General features: G+C 38.6%; 1 protein-coding gene across 5 annotated transcripts in view; it reads left to right on the top strand.

Moving 5' to 3' along the window:
* Nucleotides 1-30: 30 nt before the first annotated feature.
* FANCD2 (FA complementation group D2) overlaps nt 31-21,797 on the top strand; it is a 57,769-nt gene continuing 36,002 nt past the window's right edge. For 2 of the 5 annotated variants that reach the window (XM_045861850.3, XM_064592481.1), the window contains exons 1-17: nt 31-249; nt 1,785-1,885; nt 3,466-3,606; nt 4,209-4,276; nt 4,439-4,542; nt 5,763-5,823; nt 6,714-6,766; nt 9,134-9,212; nt 10,445-10,569; nt 12,129-12,216; nt 12,944-13,048; nt 13,673-13,770; nt 14,162-14,270; nt 14,716-14,751; nt 18,004-18,147; nt 20,007-20,141; nt 21,467-21,598. In XM_045861850.3, the coding sequence (XP_045717806.2) occupies nt 1,822-1,885; nt 3,466-3,606; nt 4,209-4,276; nt 4,439-4,542; nt 5,763-5,823; nt 6,714-6,766; nt 9,134-9,212; nt 10,445-10,569; nt 12,129-12,216; nt 12,944-13,048; nt 13,673-13,770; nt 14,162-14,270; nt 14,716-14,751; nt 18,004-18,147; nt 20,007-20,141; nt 21,467-21,598 (1,542 nt within the window). In that variant the 5' untranslated portion in view covers nt 31-249; nt 1,785-1,821. The remainder of the gene's footprint in view (nt 250-1,784; nt 1,886-3,465; nt 3,607-4,208; nt 4,277-4,438; nt 4,543-5,762; nt 5,824-6,713; nt 6,767-9,133; nt 9,213-10,444; nt 10,570-12,128; nt 12,217-12,943; nt 13,049-13,672; nt 13,771-14,161; nt 14,271-14,715; nt 14,752-18,003; nt 18,148-20,006; nt 20,142-21,466; nt 21,599-21,797) is intronic. The other 3 variants (XM_064592476.1, XM_064592474.1, XM_064592478.1) reach the window with 3 other exon arrangements.

Below are 21,797 nucleotides of genomic sequence, written 5' to 3'. Positions count from 1 at the left end.
CGTCACGGCGAGGCGCGCCTCGGTGGCGTCGACGTGGCGTCGGCGTGGCGTCTCCGGGCGGGAAAGTCGAAAACGAGGGGCGGTGTCGGCTTCTCGGTGGGTGAGTGAAGCAGCGGTCGTCGTCTCTTGAGGCCCCGCGCCACTGTGGCCTGGTCGCTGGGCCCCGGCCGAGCTCGGCCTTTCCTTCTGGGAGTCCGCGCCCCGCACCTCGGCCTCCTCATCTGCCCTGTTGTGGGATAATCCCCCCAGGTACCTCCGTGCGTCGTTAACATGACAAAATGAGAAGGGCTGTTACCCTCAACTCCTTTCCAAAAGACCTGGTCCAGACAGTCGGCCCCACCCACCAGGCTTTCAGGCTTCTTTGGGAAGGGGCCGTGTTATGGGCTTGTGCCCTGGAGTCAGACGGCCCTGACTTACCTTAATTTTTGTCTGTAAAATAGCTGATGATGGTTATAAGTATTTAACGAGGCAATGGATAAAGAAAACCCTTAGCATGGTGGGTGGGACATAGTAAATGTTAACTATTGTTGGAAGCCATCATTATAATCAAGAGTAAGTATAGTTGGTATGTAGTGCAGATTCTGGAGTCAGACTGCCTGACTTAGAAACCCAACCCGGCCACTGAATGAGAATACTAGGGGTACCTACCTCAAAAAAGACTTGAGTAATAAATGAAGTATTAATTATAAAGCACTTAAGATCGTTCTTGTTAGTTATTAGTATTTACCTGCCTGCCAGCCATTCTTATTTAGGAATATGCTCAGAAATTTTAGGCCAGGTACCCTGCTGGGCACTAGGGATATTGAGATAAGTGAGACTGGGTTCCTGTTCTCAAGGAGCCCCACAGTCTAGTGTGATGTGGTAGGGGATCCTAGATACACTTTACGGAACAGGGAGGCTGGAGTAGCAAACTCCTTTGGGGATAGGAAGAACATTTTTCAAGGAAGATGACATTTGACTGTGTCTTTGAGGATGAGTAGTAGTTTCCAGGCAGATAAGAGCTTTTCGGGTGAAAACACCTTATGCAAAAGCATTGACACCAGGAATGTTTCCGTTTAGAAAATACACTCGGAGGCCCTTAGTATGGTTCCGACCATCCCCTACCTCTTCAGTTTCATTTATAACTCTACAGGCTCCTTACTGGTTCAGTGCTGAGTTTTTCTCTGCCTGGACTACTCATACATCTTCTTGGGGCTAACTCCTGTTGAAGCCTTCAGGTCCATGCTTTAAAATCATTTTCTCACAGAGATTATCCCTGAGAAATTGTCCTTGCTTTTCTTCATCTCACCTACCCCCAACTAGATTAAATTTCCTTGTAAGCCCTCATAGCACCCTGTGCTTCTCTCTTATAGCACTTACATAACTGTGTTTAAATAACTACTTCAAGACTACTCATTACTGTAAACTCCCTGCGGGCAGGGATCATGTCTGGTTCATAGTTGTAACCTCAGCACCTAGCACAGTCTCTAACATACAATTTGGATTAATGAGTTAAAGGAGAGGTAGGTTGGGGCTAGATGATGAAGGATCTGGAATGTCAGAAAGAGAACTGGATTTCATCCTTCAGCAAGAGGAAAGTGGTCTGGCTAAAGAGGCAACTAGGTAAACAAGTTTAGACCAGATATAGGAGTTGAAATTCTTTCAGCGCCTGGAGTTAGGTAACATTAGTGTAAAAACTAGAATCACTTTGGTTTTGGATAGGATAGTTTCCTTTGAGCTATAGCTTTAACATCTCAAAATTTATCTAGCTTCTAGAAGGTAACTTCTATTCTCTGATTTTGCAGTAGGAAGTAATTTAATTGCAGAAGACTTCTGGTCAAAATGGCTTCCAAGAGAAGGCTGTCAAAATCAGAGGTTAAAGAGAGCCTGATAGAAGATGCCTCCAGTAAGTATCTAGTCATTTGTTGTTTTATTTCCAGTAGCAAATCTATGAGGCACTTAAAGAGAGATAAAGTTCCTCCTTTCAAGTCCTGGGAATTATCAAGGCTTAATGGTTAGAGCACACAAAATCTAGTATCAGGAGATTTAGGACTGAGTTTCTGTTTCTAATTCCATGTATGACTTTGGGCATGCCCACAGTCTTAGAGCTTCAGTCTCCACATCCATAAGAGGAATTAATATAATAGAGCTTATCTACTTACATCATCTGGGTGCTGAGACAGAAGGTACAACATAGTATCTGTCCTTTTAAAAAGACTTATGATCCTCTTTCCTCCCTTAAAAAGAATTATAGTATGGGGGCGCCTGGCTGGCTCAGTCAGTGGAGCGTGTGACTCTTAATCTCAGGGTTGTGAGTTCAAGCCCCACGTTGTCTGTAAAGGTTGCTTAAAAATAAAAATCTTAAAAAAGTATATAGTACAGATAAAACTATGATAGTGATGTATAAAGGAAAGGCATTATATCAAAGTAAGCATGCCAAGGGCGAAGAAACAGTGTAGACTGTCTATATGAGAATGTGGTTGACGAGGCCCTTACTTAGTTCTGATGAAAAGAGGTTGATAGTTTTTTCCATTTATTATACTCATCTACTCTGTTACGGGAGTTCTAACTCGTTACATCATTAAAGGGAGAAGAGAAAATAATCCTACTTAATTTCAAGTACCTTTTTGTTTTTGTTTATTATGTTTTATTCTCTTGCATTGAAAGCCTTGGGATAAAACCAATCTGGGCTTTGTACTCAAAGGCTTGATGCAAGAGAACCTGTCTGATTCTTTTTACCCCTGCATCAAGATCATTGGTTCTCACATTTTGGTGTGCGTCAAGATTATTACCTGGAAAACTTTTTAAAAATTCAGACTCCCAGGCCCCATCCCTAAGATTCTAATTGAGTAACTATGGGATGTGATCTAAGAATGTGCTTTTATTTTATTTTTATTTTTTTTGAAGATTTTATTTATTTATTTAGAGAAAGAACACAAGCGTGGGGTGGGGAAGAGCAGAGGGAGAGAGAAGCAGACTCCCCATTGAGCAGGGAGCCAGAGGCAGAAGCAGGCTGTGCACTGAGCAAGGAGCCTGATGCAGCGTTCGATCCCAAGACCCTGAGATCATGACCTGAGCCAAAGGCAGATGCTTAACTGACTGAGCCACCCAGGAGCCCCTAAGAATGTGCTTTTAATAAGCTCCTCAGTGATTTGAGTGCACTGGTTTGCAGACAACAGCTTGAGGCACCCTGACTGCTTTAGAATTTGGGTGGGAAACATTTTCATGGTTATTTTTGTTAGAAGTGGCACGTTTTGAATTCTTCAAATGAAAATGGAACAGGCAAAAATAATTCTATCTGTTGATTGCTTTATCTGTTTGTAAGCCACTATTGCTGACCATTGTTAAGAGATAAAATTTTACTACAGCATCAATTCCAATACAATTCTTCAAGAACCCATCAATTTTCCTCTTAGGGTTATTCTAGGGTTTACATTTTTAATCTTTACTATTTGTCACATTCTTGAAAATTTTGTCTTTTTTCAGAAGCCAGGAAGCAACCACTTTCTAAGAAGACAAAGAAATCTCATGTTCACAACGAAGTTGAAGAAAATGACAGTGTTTTTGTAAAGCTTCTTAAAACATCAGGAGTTATTCTTAAAACAGGAGAGAGTCAGAATCAACTAAGTAATATTTTAATTTAAATCTTTTATCTGGGTTTAGTGCAGGGCTCAGAACTGAATCATGGATTTCCGAAATAGAGAGGCAGTGAAGATTAAAAATGGGAGCATCAGCCATCTTGAGACAAGGATGACAATGATACTGCTTTTTAGAGAACATTTTTATAGTCCTTGGTTCTGATTAATGCATGTTAAGTAAAGTAATTCTAATTTTTTATTTTTTTAAGTAATTAGTTTGTTTTGTTTTTTTTAGAAAAAAATGTCATATACCAGTAGTACTTTGTGTTTTCTTGTGGAAAAATAAATTAATACTCAAGAGAATAATTAGATCTGTATTAGAGTGATTTCAGAAGAAAATTTATAAAGCCATTTAAAACCCTGCTTTTAGGGCATAGATTACTCCATTATTCCATATCTTTTTTAGAATACTTGGTAGTATCCTCTGTCAAAGCTATATCTGTTTTACCATGGGTTTAGAAAATTTGGCTCTGAAATTAGGTTAAAAATATCCTTTTTGGTTTCATAAGACAGGAAACTTACATCTTTAGGAAAGTAAAACTATGGTTGGGAGATATTAAAGACTGGTGACCAACTATTTTTTCATCTTAGCTGTGGATCAAGTTGTTTTCCAAAAGAAGCTCTTTCAGACTCTGAGGAAACATCCTTCTTATCCCAAAGTATGTGTTTCTTCCTGGTACTTTTGCTTTTGCCAGCACTGCTCTGGAATTGGGAATATAAAGATGCTGGCATAAAGTTGAATGGACTAGAATGATTCTTAGCTAACCTATAGCAAACGTTAAACTAAAAATCTTACTCTTTGTTTTTTCACTGTCATTAAGATAATAGAAGAATTTGTTAGTGGCCTGGAGTCTTACATTGAGGACCAAGACAGTTTCAGGAACTGCCTTTTGTCATGTGAACGTCTGCAGGATGAGGAAGCCAGGTGTGGAGTGGAGGCTTGGAGTCTTGCTGACATTTAATCTGTTACAGTAACTGGATTGGGAGGTGGAGATGGGCGGGAGGAAACAATTTTTTTGAATTTCACTTTGTATTTATAACTGATTTTTCCTCAATTTTAGCCTAACCTTTAAATTATTAACTTATGGTTATGAGACTAAGAACCAGAATGTTTTCTAGAGTGTGTCACATCTGTGTTGATAGAATTTTACCTCTCTACTTCTCCCTGTTTAAGAATCATCTTCTCGGGGCACCTGGGTGACTCAGTCGCTTGAGCATCTGACTCCTGTTTTTTGACTCAGGTCGTGATCTCAGAGTTGTGAGATCGAGCTCTGTGTCAGGTTCTGTGCTCGGCTCAGGGTCTGCTTCAGATTCTCTCTCCCTCCCCCTCTTCTTTTCCCCCTGCTCATGCTCGCTCTCTCTGTCCCCCCGAAATAAATAAATTAATTAATAAAAAAAAAAAGCCAAGGTGCCTGGGTGGCACAGTCAGTTAAGTGTCTGCCTTTGGCTCAGGTCGTGATCCCAGGGTTCTGGGATCGAGCCCCACATTAGGCTCCCTGATCAGTGGGGAGCCTGCTTCTCCCTCTTACACTCCCCCTGCTTCTGTATGCGCTCACGCTGTCTCTATCAAATAAATAAAATCTTAAAAAAGAGCCATCTTTTCATGTTCTGTATTTCTAATATAACAGGATAGTTTCTCTTTAAATATTTTATATTTGGGACGCCTGGGTGGCTGTCAGTTAAGAGTCTGCCTTCTGCTCAGGTCATGTTCCTAGGGTCCTGAGATCGAGTCCTGCATCAAGCTCCTTGCTTAGTGCAGAGTCTGCTTCTCCTTCTATCTGCCGCTCCCCCTGCTTGTGGGCTCACGCGTTTGCTCTCTCTCTGACAAAAAAATAAAAATTTTAAAAAAATCTTTAAAAAAATTGTATATTTAACCAATTTTTTTTTTTTAAGATTTTATTTATTTATTTGAGAGAGAGAGAATGAGAGAGAGCACATGAGAGGGGGGAGGGTCAGAGGGAGAAGCAGACTCCCTGCCGAGCAGGGAGCCCGACGCAGGACTCGATCCAGGGACTCCAGGATCATGACCTGAGCCACCCAGGCGCCCCTGTATATTTAACCAATTTTATGAAGAAAAAATGATAAAAACATTAAAACAAGGAAAACAAAATAGAAAAAAAATCTTTTTCTTTTTTTTTTTTTCAGCATAGGCACATCTTACTCTAAGAGCCTCATTAAATTGCTTCTGGGAGTTGACATATTACAGGTGAGACTGCCACTTTTTCTGCGAACATTTGATGGACATGATTTGTGGTGTGTGCCCAACTGTAAATGCCTGAGCACAGGGTCAAGTAGAGTTAACAGGGAATTTGGGTTTGCAATAGTTTACTTAGCCCCATTGCTGACATACATCTGGTAGGGCAACATCTGTGGCTTTGGACTGAGCTGATTAGCCCAGTACATTTCTTTGAAATCTCATTTATTCCCTCAGCCTCTGATTCCTGATTTGTAAAGCTTCCTCCCATGTGCTCTGAGTACCTTATATATCTCTGCCATATTCACAGCTGTATCATCTCCCGTTTCAATTTTTACTTGCTGATTAACTTGATTTTGCCCTTTTCCTCCTCTCTCTTTTAATATATTGAACAGACAGTGCTTTAACATGTTTTAAATGTTTCAAATTATAAAAAAAAAAATGGAAAGTCTTTTCTTCTCTCCCACTGTTAATCTTCCCACATTCCTATCCCTTCCTTTTCTTTGGAAATCTTCAGTATAATTTAGTTAGCTTACATTTAAGAGCCCTCTTACTCCTCTGGAGAGAAGTCTTTTCTTGCAAACTATTTGATAATCTTAAGGCTGCATTTCATGGGTTAACAGTTGTCATGTTTAATAATATTTTTGATGACTTGATTATTTTAGTGCTGCCTTCATAATCATTTGGTAATTTTTTAGGAGACACATCATTGACAAGTTTCTGTCCCAAAAGCTTATGTTCAAAATATAGGCAGCATTCAAGTGGCCATTCCTAAAATAAGAGGATTTCAATTATAGCAGGGTTTTCCTCCAAGAGCTCTTGTTGGAGCAAATTGTGGTTAATTTTATATTTCTGTTGTGTATTTAAAGGCCATCTCCTAACTCCTATGTCTTCTTTTTTAGCCTGCCATTATCAAAACCTTATTTGAAAAGTTGCCAGAATTTCTTTTTGAAAAGTAAGTGGAATTATTCTGGAATGCTTAAATTACCTTTGTGTGCTTAAGTTTCTCTCTGAAAAGATCACTCTAAAACATCATTGGTTTCTCTGGAAATCATATTGATTATGACACCAGATTCTTAAGTGACTGCTAAAATTTTACTGGGGTCTTTTTTTGAAATATCATCTATTTATATGACTGCATGTTCCTAGAAGGATACACAATAAACTGTTAATAGTGGTTGTCTCCAAGGAGGGAAGCCAGCTGCTTGGAATCAGATGTTCTATGAATACTGTTCTTTGCCTTTTCAATTTTATAGTGTATGTGTACTAATTTTTTTTTAATTTGCTTTAAAAAATAACTAAGTTGGGAAAAAATGAACAACCTAATAGAAAAGTAGAAAAAGGTCATGAACAGACAATTCACAAAGAAATAACAAGAGCATCAAACATTTTTTCTAAATGCTCAGTTTCATTAATAATCAAAGATAAATTTAAAACAATACATACATTTTTTTTCCACTCTCAAAGGATCTCCCTTATTGAGTGTAATCAACAGGCATGTTTATACATTGCTGATAAACATAATCAATTGGTTCAAGTCATTCTGAAGGGCAGTAGGTTGTGTGTATCAAAACCTTAGATTTTGTATACTCTTTAATGCTCAATCACGTCTTCTGATTTATCTTAAGGTAATAACCGAATGAAAATAGTAATGAATAAGATTACTTTTTAACAAAAAATTGTAAACAACTGAAATGTTCAGCTTTAGGGGATTGGTTAAGTAAATGAGGTACATCCCTGTAATAGAATATTATGTGGACATTAAAAATTATACAGAAGACTGTTTAATGCTTTGCATTAATTTGAAAAAAAAAAGGTCAGGTTACAAATCAGTATTTACAGTTTAGCCCAGTATTTTATTAAAAAAAAAAAAAATACAGGGTCCCTTGGGTGGCTCAGTCAGTTAAGCATCGGACTCTTGGTTTTGACTTGGGTCATGATCTCAGAGTCGAGATCAAGCCCTGCATTGGGCTTCATGCTCAGCTTGGAGTCGGCTTGGAATTTTCTCTCTCACTCTTCCTCTGGTCCTCCCTCCCATTCCTCCCTCCCCGCTGTGCATGCATCCTCTCTCTTAAATAAATAAAATCTTTTAAAAAATACATATACCATACTATAGATACGTATACGTATTAATAACAGACCTCTCTGGATGACAGGATTATAGGTTAATTTTACTTTCTCATTTTTAACGTGTTTTTTTTCTAGGTTTTGTATATAGTAATAATACACTTAAAGATAGATCTTTACAGGGCGCCTGGGTGGCTCAGTTGGTTAAGCGGCTGCCTTCAGCTCAGGTCATGATCCCAGGGTCCTGGGATCGAGTCCCACATCGGGCTCCCTGCTCGGTGGAGAGCCTGCTTCTCCCTCTCCCTCTGCCTGCCTCTCTGCCTACTTGTGCTCTCTCTCTCTATCTCTGTCAAATAAATAAATAAAATCTTTAAAAAAAAAAAAAAGGTCTTTACAAATTTCTGCTTTCCCTGAATGGCTCACATAGATGCTTTATGTCTTTTTCAGTGGTTAATTTGACTGCACTAAACAAAAACTGAGAATGCTATCAAGAAAAAAACTGGAAGTAGTTCAAAACTTTCCACATAGAAGGTTGGGAGGAAGGCAGATGCTGTCATTTGGGGGGAAATAATAATAAGCAAGCCAACATTTTTTTAAAAAAGATTTATTTATTTATTAGAGAGAGCACACTTGCTCACATGCGAGGCTGCACATGAGTGGGGGGAGGGGCAGAGAGAGAGAGACTCTTCAAGCAGACTCCCCCTGAGCTTGGAGCCCCTTGTGGGGCTTGATCTCACAACTCATGAGATCATGACAGGAGCCAAAGCCAATAATCGGATGCTCAAACAACTGAGCCACCCAGATGCCCCTAGCATTTCTTCATCTATAAATGGTTTTCAGTACTTTCACAAACATAGTCTAATTTGACCTTCTATGTTTCCAAAGTAGTACATGCTTGCTTTTTTCAATACTTACCACTTTTCTACCTTTTACAATTTTTCTTGTTCAGTTTGTTATGTTTATTGCCTTTATTTTTTTGTTTACATTGTTATTAAGAAATACTCTCCAGATCTTCCTTAACCTTTCTAAACCCTCCCCAGATGCAGCCACTGTTAAGAGTTTAGTGTGTCTTCTTCCATCTTAACATATATGTGTCATGCTTTTCTTGTATCATCTGTGTGTCTAACACAGCTTGCAATATGTAAATGTTCAGTAAGTGTTAATTGAATGTCTGAAATGGTTTGTGCACTCTTAATGTTTGCTGTTGTGTAAATCAGAAAAGCTAAGTTTCTGTCTTCTTATCCTAACATTTCAGTGTGAACAGTGATGGACTTAACATGCCTAGACTCATCATTAGTCAGCTGAAATGGCTTGACAGAATTGTGGATGGCAAGGTAGGCTTTAGGACTTGTTCTATCTCTTGGATTTAGAGTCTGTTTTCTACACTTAACCAAACTTTTGGAATTTGCAGTGGTTTTTTTTTTCCCTTTTCTAAACTGAAAATTCACATTTTTCTATTTATCAGCTTTTTTCATCTTTCATAATTTGAGAATCATGGATATTTCACCCTTTAAATTTCTCCAGAAAAAAAAGAGAAATTTTTCTAATTATGATTACTAGATATCTGTTAAATAAATATTTGGAAAGAAATTAGGTAGCTTTCAAAGTACACAGATGACTGTATTTTATTTCTCAAAAGCAGTGAGATCCCAGACCAACCTACCTTGCTGCAAATGTTTAATCTGATTACAAATGAGGAAAGTTTTAGGAAGTTTTTGCAATTATGTTATTTGTTATTAAGCACCTTGGTAAAATTGAATCTGTTTTGAGCCTAGTGTGTAAGGCCTATTTCTTTTCAGAGTTCTTTAAATCATTCTATTAATTTTTGTCACACATTCCAAGGCTAAATCTTTATTTGGAAGAACACGAGTTTTGGAATTTCATGTGGACTAGCATTTTATATTATTGTGTATTTACTGTATTATATTGTACTTATTGTGTATCTTTGGGCAATGCATATCCTTACATTTTAAAAATGGGAATTGTCGGGGCGCCTAGCTGACTCAGCTAGTGGAGCATGTGACTCTTGATCTCTGGGTTATGACTTTAAGCCCCACGTTGGGTGTAGAGTCTACTTTTAAAAAAAAAAAAAGTAATTGTCACACAGACTCCATAGAGCTGTGAAGATTAAATGAAAATAAAGTAGGGACGCCTGGGTGGCTCAGTCGGTTAAGCGTCTGTCTTCTGCTCAGGTCATGATCCCAGTGTCCTAGGATACAGCCCCATATCAGGCTCCCTGCTCAGTGGGGAGTCTGCTTCTCAATCCACCTGCTCCAGCCCCCCCCCTCTCTCCCTCCCTCTCAAATAAATAAATAAAATCTTAAATGAAGTAAAGTATATAACAGACCCAGTAGATAATAGACCATCCACGGTACTTGTTTTCTGTGTACCATCCCATGTGTGAAAATTTCTGGGTCACTTACCTCTGAATTTAGGCTTTGAGTTTGAATGTATGTATAGGTGCCATATTGTACATAAAATAATTCCAGCTCTACATTTCATGAGGAGGAAGTTTTTCTCTGTTCTGGGTAGTGTGCAACAATTCTAACAGTCTCCTTCATTGCAGGATCTCACCACCAAGCTCATGCAGCTGATCAGTATTGCTCCACTATACCTGCAGCATGACTTTGTCACCAGCCTACCTGAGATCCTAGGGGATTCCCAGCATGCTGATGTGGGGAAAGAACTCAGGTGGGTAAGCTCCCACTGTGGGAGCCTTAACACTGCAGAATGAAAACAGTAGTAGGTCTACGGTCATACCACCCTGAACGTGCCCGATCTTGTCTGAAAACAGTAGTAGTAACGTATTCCTATTTATATAAAAGAGGATGGTATCTACCTTCCATGAGTAGGTGTGAGATTTGACTTGTTTTTGTAATAATGAGTATATATTTGGGTAGACCCATCTACTTTTTTTTTAAACCGTATAGTGGTTGTGAATATGAAGACTGGGTTAGGATTAGGCATATAAATTTGGTCTGTGGAGACCTAAATATGATCCATCTGTTTCATTAGCATTTCTTCCATCCAGGGAGTCCTCAGTTGTGACTGCATATCCAAATCATTTGTGGAGCTTATCAAACATCTGCATTTTTTGGTCCCTAAATGACTCATTGTGATGTACATCACATCAGACCCACTGCTAAGAGCATTGCTTACTATCATTTATGTGAAAAATAGTAATTGATAGGGCAGTAATTAAAGAAGGGAGAATAATACCCCTCTGTAGCAGGATTTGTTTTAATGCAATTTCCTGCTTACCCTCAAAATAGTTTTTAAAAATTCAGTTTGCAATACTTCCTTTTCTTTAGTTGTCTGCAAAGCTACCTCCAAAAATGTCCAATGATTTCTTGCCTTTGTACTTTTGGGTAGGATGCTTCCTCTGTGTATAGCGCTCTACCATCCCCTTTGCCTGCTTAATTCCCGCTTGTCCTTTTGTATAGCCTTTTCTTAGAATCTGTCACTGTTCTCTATTCTGTGTTCCTAGAATGCCTTGCATGTACATCTGTCATACTTCTCATATGTCACTATAATTGTTGTAGGTTTTCTTTTTCCTTTTCTCAGGACGGATAGGTGCCCAACTCAAGAGTGGTTACCTCTGGGTAGTGGAGATGGTGAGGAAAGGGCTTCTCGTTTTTACTCTGTTGTTTGAATTTTCTATAATGAACATGTATTTTTTTTAAGATTTTATTTATTTGAGAGAGAGAGACAGCAAGCACGAGTCGGGGGGAGGGGCAGAGGGAGAGGGAGAAGCAGACTCCTTGCTGAGCAGGGAGCCTGATGTAGGGTTCGATCTCAGGACCCTGAGATCATGACCTGAGCCAAAGTCAGACGCTTAACCAACTGAGCCACCCAGGCGCCCCAAGCATGAATTTTTTTTAAATCAAAGCAATTTTTAGGGGCTCCTGGGTGGCTCAGTCAGTTAAGCGTCCTGCCTTTGGTTCAGGTCATGATCCCAGAGTCCCGAGATTGAGCCCCTCGTTGGGCTCCCTGCTCAGTGGGGAGTCTGCTTCTCCCTGTCCCTCTCCCTCCACCCCTCCCCCTGCTTGTGCTCTCTCTCTGTCTCAAGTAAATAGATAAAATCTTAAAAAAAAAACAATAAACCAATTTTTAACAAAATATACTATTAACAAGTTCAGTGGAAACTGAGTATGTCCTCTCTTCCCATATCTTGAGTGATTTTTCCGAGTAATTATCTGCCCAGCTCTGTTAAAAGTTACACAGCTTTTCTCTTTTTCCACCATGCACAGTGACCTTTTAATGGAGAATACTCCACTCACTGTCCCTATCCTGGATGTTCTTTCCAGCCTCCGACTTGACCCGAAGCTCCTGTCTCAGGTAGGAAGGACTCTGCTCTCCAGAAACAGAGCCAGCTTTTTTACTTCCCAGAACCAGTGTCAGTCATTACTTTGAAGCAGTTGCATATGAAAGGTTAATTTTGAAATGATACAGGGGCGCCTGGGTGGCTCAGTTGGTTAAGGGTCTGCCTTTGGCTTGGGTCATGATCCCAAAGTCCTGGTATAAAGCTGCATGTTGGACTACCTGCTCAGCTTCTCCCTCTCCCTCTGCCCCTCCCCTCCACTCGTGCTCTCTTTCTCTCTCTCAAATAAATAAGTAAAATCTTTAAAAATTTTTTTGAAACAATATTGAATGACATTTCATCTCTTTTTCTCTTTGATGAACTTCATATGCCATAGTATGATGGATTTGCTGCTCTGTTTCAAAGCAGTAAGTTTTAGTGGAAATTTCTATCTTGCATAATATTTACACACTGCTCCTCATAGGAATGGCTAATGGAGCCAGTGGAAAATTCAGGCTCTAAATTATAAGATAATAACACTTTTACAGTTATTATCTGTCTGTTTTTGAAGAAACTGTGGCATTAACAATTGAAAGCTTGTAATTTGGAATAAAATTGAAAATAAAAGGAGGTGTTTTTCTTCCTAAATTACAAGTGAGAAAACTGAGTGAGAGAAGGTTGTTTTCTAATTTAACCTAACAGGTCAGTACTAGGTTGAGGTATTAACATAAAAATATTCAAGGTTTTTGTGCTTTTTATGTTTAGGTCCGCCAGTTGGTGATGGGTAAGCTGTTATCTGTGAAATTGGATGATTTACCTGTGATAATCAAGTTCATTCTTCATTCCGTAACAGCTGCAGATGCACTTGAGGTACCTTATTATTTCCCAACAAACACCAATGGCATGCTAGATCCTTGGGAGTACAGAGTATAACGGTGGTGCCTTTCTGAAAGTCAGTAATGGAAAAGAGATGTACCTAGATGAAGATACATCAATATACATTATTTAAACTAATAGCTTCTAATTCTTATTTGTTCCCAAACCAATTGATAATGCTGATTAATCCAGATAGTATTCAGGGGATAGAATGGAACTAGCTAGATTTATTGTTGCATATAAGCCCTACACAGTTATATTTGCTATTTTAGTGTAATACCTCAAGGAATTCTGAAATTTTGAAGGGCATAACGTACTATCCTTGCATTAACTATTTTCATCAACTCTCCTTTTCAAAATGCCTTGTCTAGGGGCACCCCGTAGCTCAGTCAGTAGAGCATGCAACTCTTGATCTTGGAGTTTTGAGTTTGAGCCCCATGTTGGGTATAGAGATTACTTAAAAATAAAATCTTAAAAAAAAAAAAAAGCCTTGTCTAACATTTAGTGATTCTTCTTACTCAGTCTTTCAGGGGATTGTTATGGTTCTGCTAAAAGAGCGAACTGTGCCAATCCACTGTGAATGAGCAGAACACATAACTTAATATTTATTTTCCACAGGTAATTTCTGAGCTGCGGGAGAAGTTGGATCTGCAGCATTGTATCTTACCATCGCGGTTGCAGGCTTCCCAAAGCAAGTTGAAAAATAAAGGACAAAGGTATAATGTCATTGACAGTTACCACCCTTTTTCTCACATGGGGAAGGCAAGTTTTCTGACATTTATTCTGAAGCCAGGACAGTAGATCTTAATACTTGCAACTACAAATAATGGTAATAATATTGTTTGCATGTACCATTATACAGTGCTTCAAATCATATGTATGTGGTACATGGAACATGTGTGTACATGTATACGTTGGCATGTGGGCTGTATCCTCCCGGCTATTCAGATCAATTCTAGGTAGACTACAGTACACGTTTATTAGCCATTTTACACATGAAGTTGTGCCTTGGAACAGGCACTTGACTAGTAAACAGGAATCCAGATTTTATAAGTTCCTCTCTGGTAAATGGAAGAATGATTTTTTTCCCCCCTCTGCTACTTGTAGTTCTTCAGGAAATCAAGAAAACAGCGGTCAGGACTGTGTTATTCTCTTCTTTGATGTAATAAAGTCAGCTGTTAGATACGAGAAAATCATTTCAGAAGCCTGGATTAAGGTGAGTGAGATCTTTTTTTTTTTTTTAAGATTTTATTTATTTAACAGAGAGAGACATAGCGAGATCAGGAACACAAGCAGGGGGAGTGGGAGAGGGAGAAACAGGCTTCCCGCAGAGCGGGAAGCCCGATGTGGGACTCCATCCCAGGACCCTGGGATCATGACCTGAGTCGAAGGCAGACGCTTAACGACTGAGCCACCCAGGCGCCCAAGGTGAGTGAGATCTTTATGACTTTGAACATTAAGGAGAAAGTAGGTGGCAATCAGTGATGGATAAGTAAGTAAAGGTAGGTGGGAAGAAAAGTGTTAAAAGTCAGTCAAGTAGAAATGATAGATGATGGTTCCCAGATGGGCAGATTGCTTCTCAGGAGAATAGGGCATGCTGAATAAGGTGAAATGTGTTCTACTTATGTGTTGTAATATTTTTGTGACCCTTTTTTTTCTAGGCAATTGAAAGCACTGCCTCAGTGTCTGAACACAAGGTAACATTCTCATACTATGAATTTTAAGTACCACAGACTTAAAATTAATTATATGGCTAGTTTTCCTTCTTTTCTCTCACTCTCTCCAGTCATCCCTTCTGTGCCTTCTGTAGTTGCTCTAATAAACATTAGCTGTCTGGGGAAGATAATCTGAGGGGATGACTTGCTAGATGGTCTTTCCTACTCATTTTGGCAATAAAATAAACCTAAGCTATCCATAAGGGGAAATATTAACATTCCAAACAAGCACAGTGAGTTGCAGTCCCAAGAAGCCAAGTCCCCATAGATGAAGTGAAGACAGGAGTCACTTGGGGCTTGAGTCGGGTCCCTGTATCCATCTGATGACCCTTCCTTCCGCGAAATGGAATTGTCGAGATAATGGCATTCCATGTTTTACTTACCTTTACCCATGTCAGCCTGACCAGAGTGAATCAAATAGTCCATCCATTCACTGTCAAGGCCGTAGTACTGAATCTGTCTTAATTATGGAAAGTTTTTCTTCTATTGAGAAGCCAGATGATTGCGTTTCTTATGTATTAGTTGGTTCCCATTAAGGACTTTTCTTTAGTTGGAATCTGTTTTGTTTTGTGGGATTCTATTAGAGTATCCAGTTGTTGGGTGGCTCAGTTTTTTGTGGGGGAGGGATCAAATTATCCTAACACAACTTCTTCTTTTTTCATTTTTGCATAATCCTTGGCCACCTGTATACTTATTTTACCTGTTTTTACAGATTTCTAATTATTATATCATTTTGCTTTCTGATTTTTTTCTCTTGAGATTATATCATAAACATTTTATATGCTTCTGCAATGTCTTTATGTCTTTTTTTTTTTTTTTAATAGTCTCCACACCCAGCGTGGAGCCCAATGAGGGACTTGAACTCACATTCCCGAGATCATGACCTGAGCCAAAATCAGGAGTCAGACACTTAACTGACTGAGCTATCCAGGTGTCCCATTATTTATTTTTTAATGGGCAGTTTGTACCTTTTGATCCCCCTCACCCATTTTTTTTTCTTAAAGTTTTTATTTTTAAATAATCTCTACACCCAATGTGGGTCTCAAAGTTACAATCAAGATCAAGAGTTGCATGCTCTACCGACTAAGCCCCCCGCCTCTGGCAACTACCAGTCTGTTCTCTCAATGAATTCAGTTTTTTGTGTGTTTTGTTTTGTTGTTTATTTTTTAGATTCCATATAGAAGTGAGATCATAAGGTATTTGTCTTTCTGTCTGACTTATTTCATTTAGTATAATGCCCTCAAGATCTGTCCATATTGTTACAAATAGCAAGATTTCATTCTTTTTATGGCTGAATAATATTCCAGTGTGTGTGTGTGTGTGTGTGTGTGTGTGTTTGTGTCTGTGTACTTACCACATTTTCTTTTCACTTAGGTTGCTTCCATGTCTTCACTATTGTAAATAATGTGTAGGGATCATAGGAATGCAGATATTTTGTCAAACTAATTTTTAGTTTTTTTGAATAAAATACCCAGAAGAATTTCTGGATCATATGATATTTCTACTTCTAATTTTTTGAGGAACCTCCATACTGTTTTCCATAGTGGCTGCACCAATTCACATTCCACCAACAATGCACAAGGGTTCCCTTTCCCTACATCCTCAGCAACACTTGTTGTTTCTTGTCTTTTTTAACAATAGCCATTCTGACAGGTATGAGGTGATATCTCATTGTAATTTACATTTCTGATGATTAGTGATGTTGAACATCTTTTCATGTGTCTGTTGGCCATTAGTATGTCTTCGAGAAAATGTCTATTCAGATCCTTGGCCCAGGGGTACCTGGGTAGCTCAGTTGGTTAAGTGTCCGACTCTTGATTTCATCCTAGGTCATGATCTCAGGGTCTTGAAATCGAGCCCCATGTCAGGCTCTCTCCCCCTCTGCCTTCCCCCCTTCCCCCCCATTCGCGCTTGTTCTCTCTAAAATAAAAAAATGTAAAAAAGATCCTTGGTGGGGCACCTGGGTGGCTCAGTCGGTAAAGCGTCTACCTTCAGTTCAGGTCATGATCCCAGGGTGCTGGGATCGAGTCCCGTGTCAGGCTCCCTGCTCTGCGGGAAGCCTGCTTCTCCCTCTGCCTGCCGCTCCCCCTGCTTATGTGCTAGTGCTCGCTCGCGCGCTCTCTCTCTGTCAGATAAATAAATAAAAATCTAAAAAAAAAATTATTGATCCATCTTTTAAATTGGATTGTTTAGTGTTTTGCTCTTGAGTTGTATGAGTTCTGAGTGGTTTTTTTTTTTTTTTTTGTCCTGCTTGACTTTTTTTAACTTTTTTTTTTTTAACATAGTTAATACAAGCTAATTGTGGAGGAAAAAACCCACAAGGAATCTGAAAATGTTAAAAATAAATTTCTTTTCGGGCGCCTGGGTGGCTCAGTTGGTTAAGCAACTGCCTTCGGCTCAGGTCATGATCCTGGAGTCCCGGGATTGAGTCCCACATCGGGCTCCCTGCTCAGCAGGGAGTCTGCTTCTCCCTCTGACCCTCCTCCCTCTCGTGCTCTCTCTCATTCTCTCTCTCGCAAATTAAAAAAAAATAAATAAATAAAAATAAATAAATAAATAATAAATTTCTTTTCACTCTCTGTTCCATTCTGCATGGATAATTCTTCTTCCAGATTTTTTCTTATTCATATACAAGCTGTATGTCTATGTGAGTGCAGGCATTCTTACACTTACACATAGTTATGTTTGTATATTGTTTTTACAAAAATAAAATCTTACTGTGTTATTGTCTTGCAGGTTGCTTTTTTTTAATTTCACGGTGTCATGAATGTCAAAAAATGTAGTCTAGCTTACTCTTTTTAATGGCTGTATAATCTGAAAATGACTATCAGATTTTAATTTTTTTCATATTGACAGACATTTGCAGTCTCTCCAACTTTTCAGAAAGTAGTTTTCCTAATAATGAAATATATACTAAGGTTGGCAAGTGATTTTTCTTTAATAGATGTGAAGATATTCAAAGTTATTTCTGTAATAATATCACTTCAGCTTATATTCCAGAGTTTCCATAAAAGATAACAGTCGTTAATAGTTGTAGCACTTTATTTCTCTGAAAAACATTTGTGGGTTTTGTGGGGGGAAAAAAAATGTAGATACTCCCATGGGAGTATGTTGAGCAAATAAGTATCACCCCTTCTGTGTTTTCATGGGAAAAAGTTGTGAGTTGCTATTTCATGGAAATAAATGTACTGATTTATTAAACTATTTCTTTGTTGTCATATTTATTGACAATAGACTTTTGACGTGGCAATGCTTCTCATCATCTATAGCACCAACACTCAGACAAAGAAGTACATTGAGAGGGTGCTAAGAAATAAGATTCGATCAGGCTGCTTTCAAGAACAGCTGCTGCAGAGTGCATTCTATATTCATTACTTGGTAAGTGTCAGAATCAGAAACATTGGTCTGAAAGTTATAGAGAAGTCATTTTTAACCTTTCCTACTCAGTATGGAAATCTTGACAATACAACCTTTGCTGGATGTTGATTTTTGACAGCTCACTATATTTCAAAATATAGTAGGATTATTACTTACCGTGATTGAGACATTATGATGTTAATAAAACCAACCTAAGATTGGTGTCTTATCTTTTTAGAAAAAGGTGACAAAATTGGTTTATGTTGAACTGATTAAACTCATGCCCCAAATTATTTTTTACAGAAAATGTTTTAGTTCAGGTCTTCTAATTACATACTTACATAACTTGATTTTTACCTTAAAATGGAAAGCTTTGCAGCTCCCATATATAAATTTCTTCATGTGAGTTTCAGCCCATTGTTCAAGTGCATTGAGACTTTCAAATCTTAACTTTGCATTACTCATTTTAATTATCTAGCTCTTTGTGATATGCAGCTTTGACAAACTTGCCTTCTGTGTCCTGTTCTAAGCAGTTTTTAAAAACCCTGAGCATAACAGGACCAGAGGAATTCTAATAGACATAATTATGCATCTTTTGAACCATCCATATTTGGCCGTTAAGTGCTGTGACTCTTGGGTGATTATTTCTGTTGAAAAATAAACCATTTGATTAGAATTTTTTAAGTTAGGAATGGTATTTCCTGGTGAATTTTCAGGATATTAACAGCATATACCTTCTTAGAAAACTGGATAACCAGTAGTTTGGGGCTTGACTTAGGTACTAATGAGAATATATAGTTTGGTCTTAAGATTTTATATTTAGAAATGGATTTAATGTTTCTATTATTTTATCTTACAGTCCTTTCTGTGCTTATTTCTGGGAATGATGTGTGTTTTGGGCTATAATTTTCCAGAAGGCAGAAACCATATATAATTTTTTTTAAGATTTATTTATTTTGGGGGGCAGAGGAAGAGGGAGAGAGAAACCCAAGCAGACTCTGTGCTAAGTGTGGAGCCCAATGCAAGGCTCAATCTCACGACCCCGAGATCACCACCAGAGCCAAAACCAAGAGTCGGACACCTAACCGACTGTGCCACCTGGGCACCCCATATATAATTTTTTACTGCATTTTCCTCAGCAAAGCATTATACCCATTTCAGGGCTTAATTTAAGATTTTTTTAAATTGTGATGGTATCAGTAAAGAAGCTGGACTTAAACTGGTTATTTACTTTGGGTCCATTAATGTCCATCTTCTGCCTTGTTGCTAAGACATGATCAGTTCTCTTTTTGATCTTAGGAGAAATCGATTTAATTAGTATTGAACCTTATAGATTGATTTCAAATCATAACCAAGGCAGAGCAGACCCAGATTGAGTGAGGAAATTGGGATTTAGAAGATCTGGATTCTAGGGGCGCCTGGGTGTCTCAGTTGGTTAAGTGTCTGCCTTCGGCTCGGGTCGTAATCCCGAAGTTCCAGGATCGAGCCCTGCATCGGGCTCCCTGCTCAGTGGGGAGTCTGCTTCTCCCTCTTCCTCTACTCCTCCCCCACTTTGCTCGCTCTCTCAAAAAAAAAAAAAAAAAAAAAATCTGGATTCTAGTCCCAAGTTGGGCAAATAGGAATAATGCTATTAGGCTTATAATTTAACTTCTTTTAGCTTCCAGGTCACTTCTTATCCTTACATCTAATCCCATTGATCCTGAGCGAAAACTCAGAATGACGAAAGATAATTTTGAGTAAAAAAGATTAAGTTACCTTAGGTTAAAATGAGAGTTGGTGAGGAGAACCCTGACATCCTATAAGGGTTAGCAAGTCCTGGTTCTGTAATAACTAAATTCCTCCCACAGCTTCTTTTTTTTCTCTTCTCTTCCCCCTTCAAGGTCCTTAAGGATATTTGTCCATCCATTCTGTCGTTGGCACAGAGTTTGTTGCACTCCCTAGACCAGAGTATCATTTTGTTTGGCAGTCTCCTATACAAATATGCATTTAAGTTTTTTGACACTTACTGTCAGCAGGTATGTTGAAATATTTATTTTGGAGAGAAGGAAACAGGAAGAAATGCAATTCCAAGTGACTTGCATGTGATATGCTGTTTATTTCTTGTTGGTTGGAAGGCATTGAAGGAAAAAGAACTCTGAACTGGGAGTTGGGAAAACTTAGTTCTATTCCTAGTCTTAATAAAATGAGGGAGACTGGACTGGAGGATCTAACTCTGCATTTTGAGCTCTAAAATTCTCTGATTTTAAAATGAAGGTCCACATCCAGTCTATTTTAAATAAACCATGGCTGAAAGGGCTGGGGTTATCGGGCCATTTTTGTAGTATACAGAAAGAGCAGTTTTAAAATTCAGCTGCAAATGGTCAACTGGCAGTTAGTTGATTCTGGAGTTGTTCTCTAGAAAAAATTGTGGAGAAAAACAAATGAAGGAGAAGTGCCTGAGGGCATAACCCTATTCCCATGAACATGAGACACAAAATTTAATAGCACATATCCAGAGAGGGAAGGCTGTACTTGTGGAAAGTGATTCTGAAGTCAAAGAACAGAGGGTCTTATTTTGTATTTTTTTGTACATGCTATACTTACTAGTAACAGTGTCAAAACATTTGAATGGAACTTGTAAAAATAAAGACAAAATTTTAAAGCAGAGCAGTAGATTCAGCTGGCATGAGCTAGCTGCTGCAGTTGAGAAAACCATATGATTCAGTATGGAGCAGCAGTATAAAGGAAAGGGAGAATGGTATACAAGGTATTTTTTGGAACCATCTTAATGTTTTAGAGATATTATCATGGCTCATGTTTGCTTGAAACATACTAGTCTAACCTGTAAAAACCTTTAAAACCTTTAGCTTCTTGAGTTCCATCTTTTTTTTTTTTTTAAGATTTTATTTTTAAGTAGTCTCTACACCCAACATGGGGCTCGAACTCACAGTTGAGAGATCAAGAGTCACATGCTCCAGCTGAGCTAGCCAGGTGCCCTGAGTTCTATCTTTTTAGTACATTTTAACAGATTAAGTACAACCATAGCTTAAAGGGTAGTATTTAACCCAACTGAAAAAAGAAGGAGACTATGCCAGGGAACAAAATCAGGAGGGCTTAGATAGTGCTCACTGATAAATTTTAGGAATTAGTCAAGAGTGGATGGTTGTGTAGTTAGGTTGGCATAATCCTCAACCTCCTGAAACCAACATCAATGTAAAGTAGATAATATAATTAGACAATGGGATAGGGTAGGTTGGGATTTTAACCAAGTTGAGATTGGAATGGTCTCAAGAATTAATCCTTTTAAGATGGCCATGTCATATTTTTATTCACACTGTCCTACTGATTCTTTACCGTATAGGAAGTAGTTGGTGCCCTAGTGACCCATATCTGCAGTGGGAATGAAGCTGAAGTTGATACTGCGTTGGATGTCCTCCTAGAGTTGGTAGTTCTAAACCTATCTGCTATGAAGCTGAATGTCGTCTTTGTGAAGGTATCTCTCCCTCCAGTGACATATATTGAGTCATTTTTCTTTCTTGCATGTATCTGAGAGATATCTGGCATCCGTTAATTAGCAGCAATTTAATTTGTATTCTAGATATTGAGCACTATAATTGGTAGGAGGGGGTGGGAAGGAGGTGAGGTAATGGGCAAATAATAGAAAAAAATAACTCACTTATGTATGTATTAAT

This window comes from Mirounga angustirostris, unplaced genomic scaffold (assembly GCF_029215605.1).
Source record: "Mirounga angustirostris isolate CCGP_5_RB_7025 unplaced genomic scaffold, mMirAng1.0.hap1 SCAF_1, whole genome shotgun sequence".
Classification (NCBI taxonomy): domain Eukaryota; kingdom Metazoa; phylum Chordata; class Mammalia; order Carnivora; family Phocidae; genus Mirounga; species Mirounga angustirostris.
The sequence above is the reverse complement of the archived record's forward strand: the minus strand, read 5'-3'. Positions and strand labels throughout refer to the sequence as shown.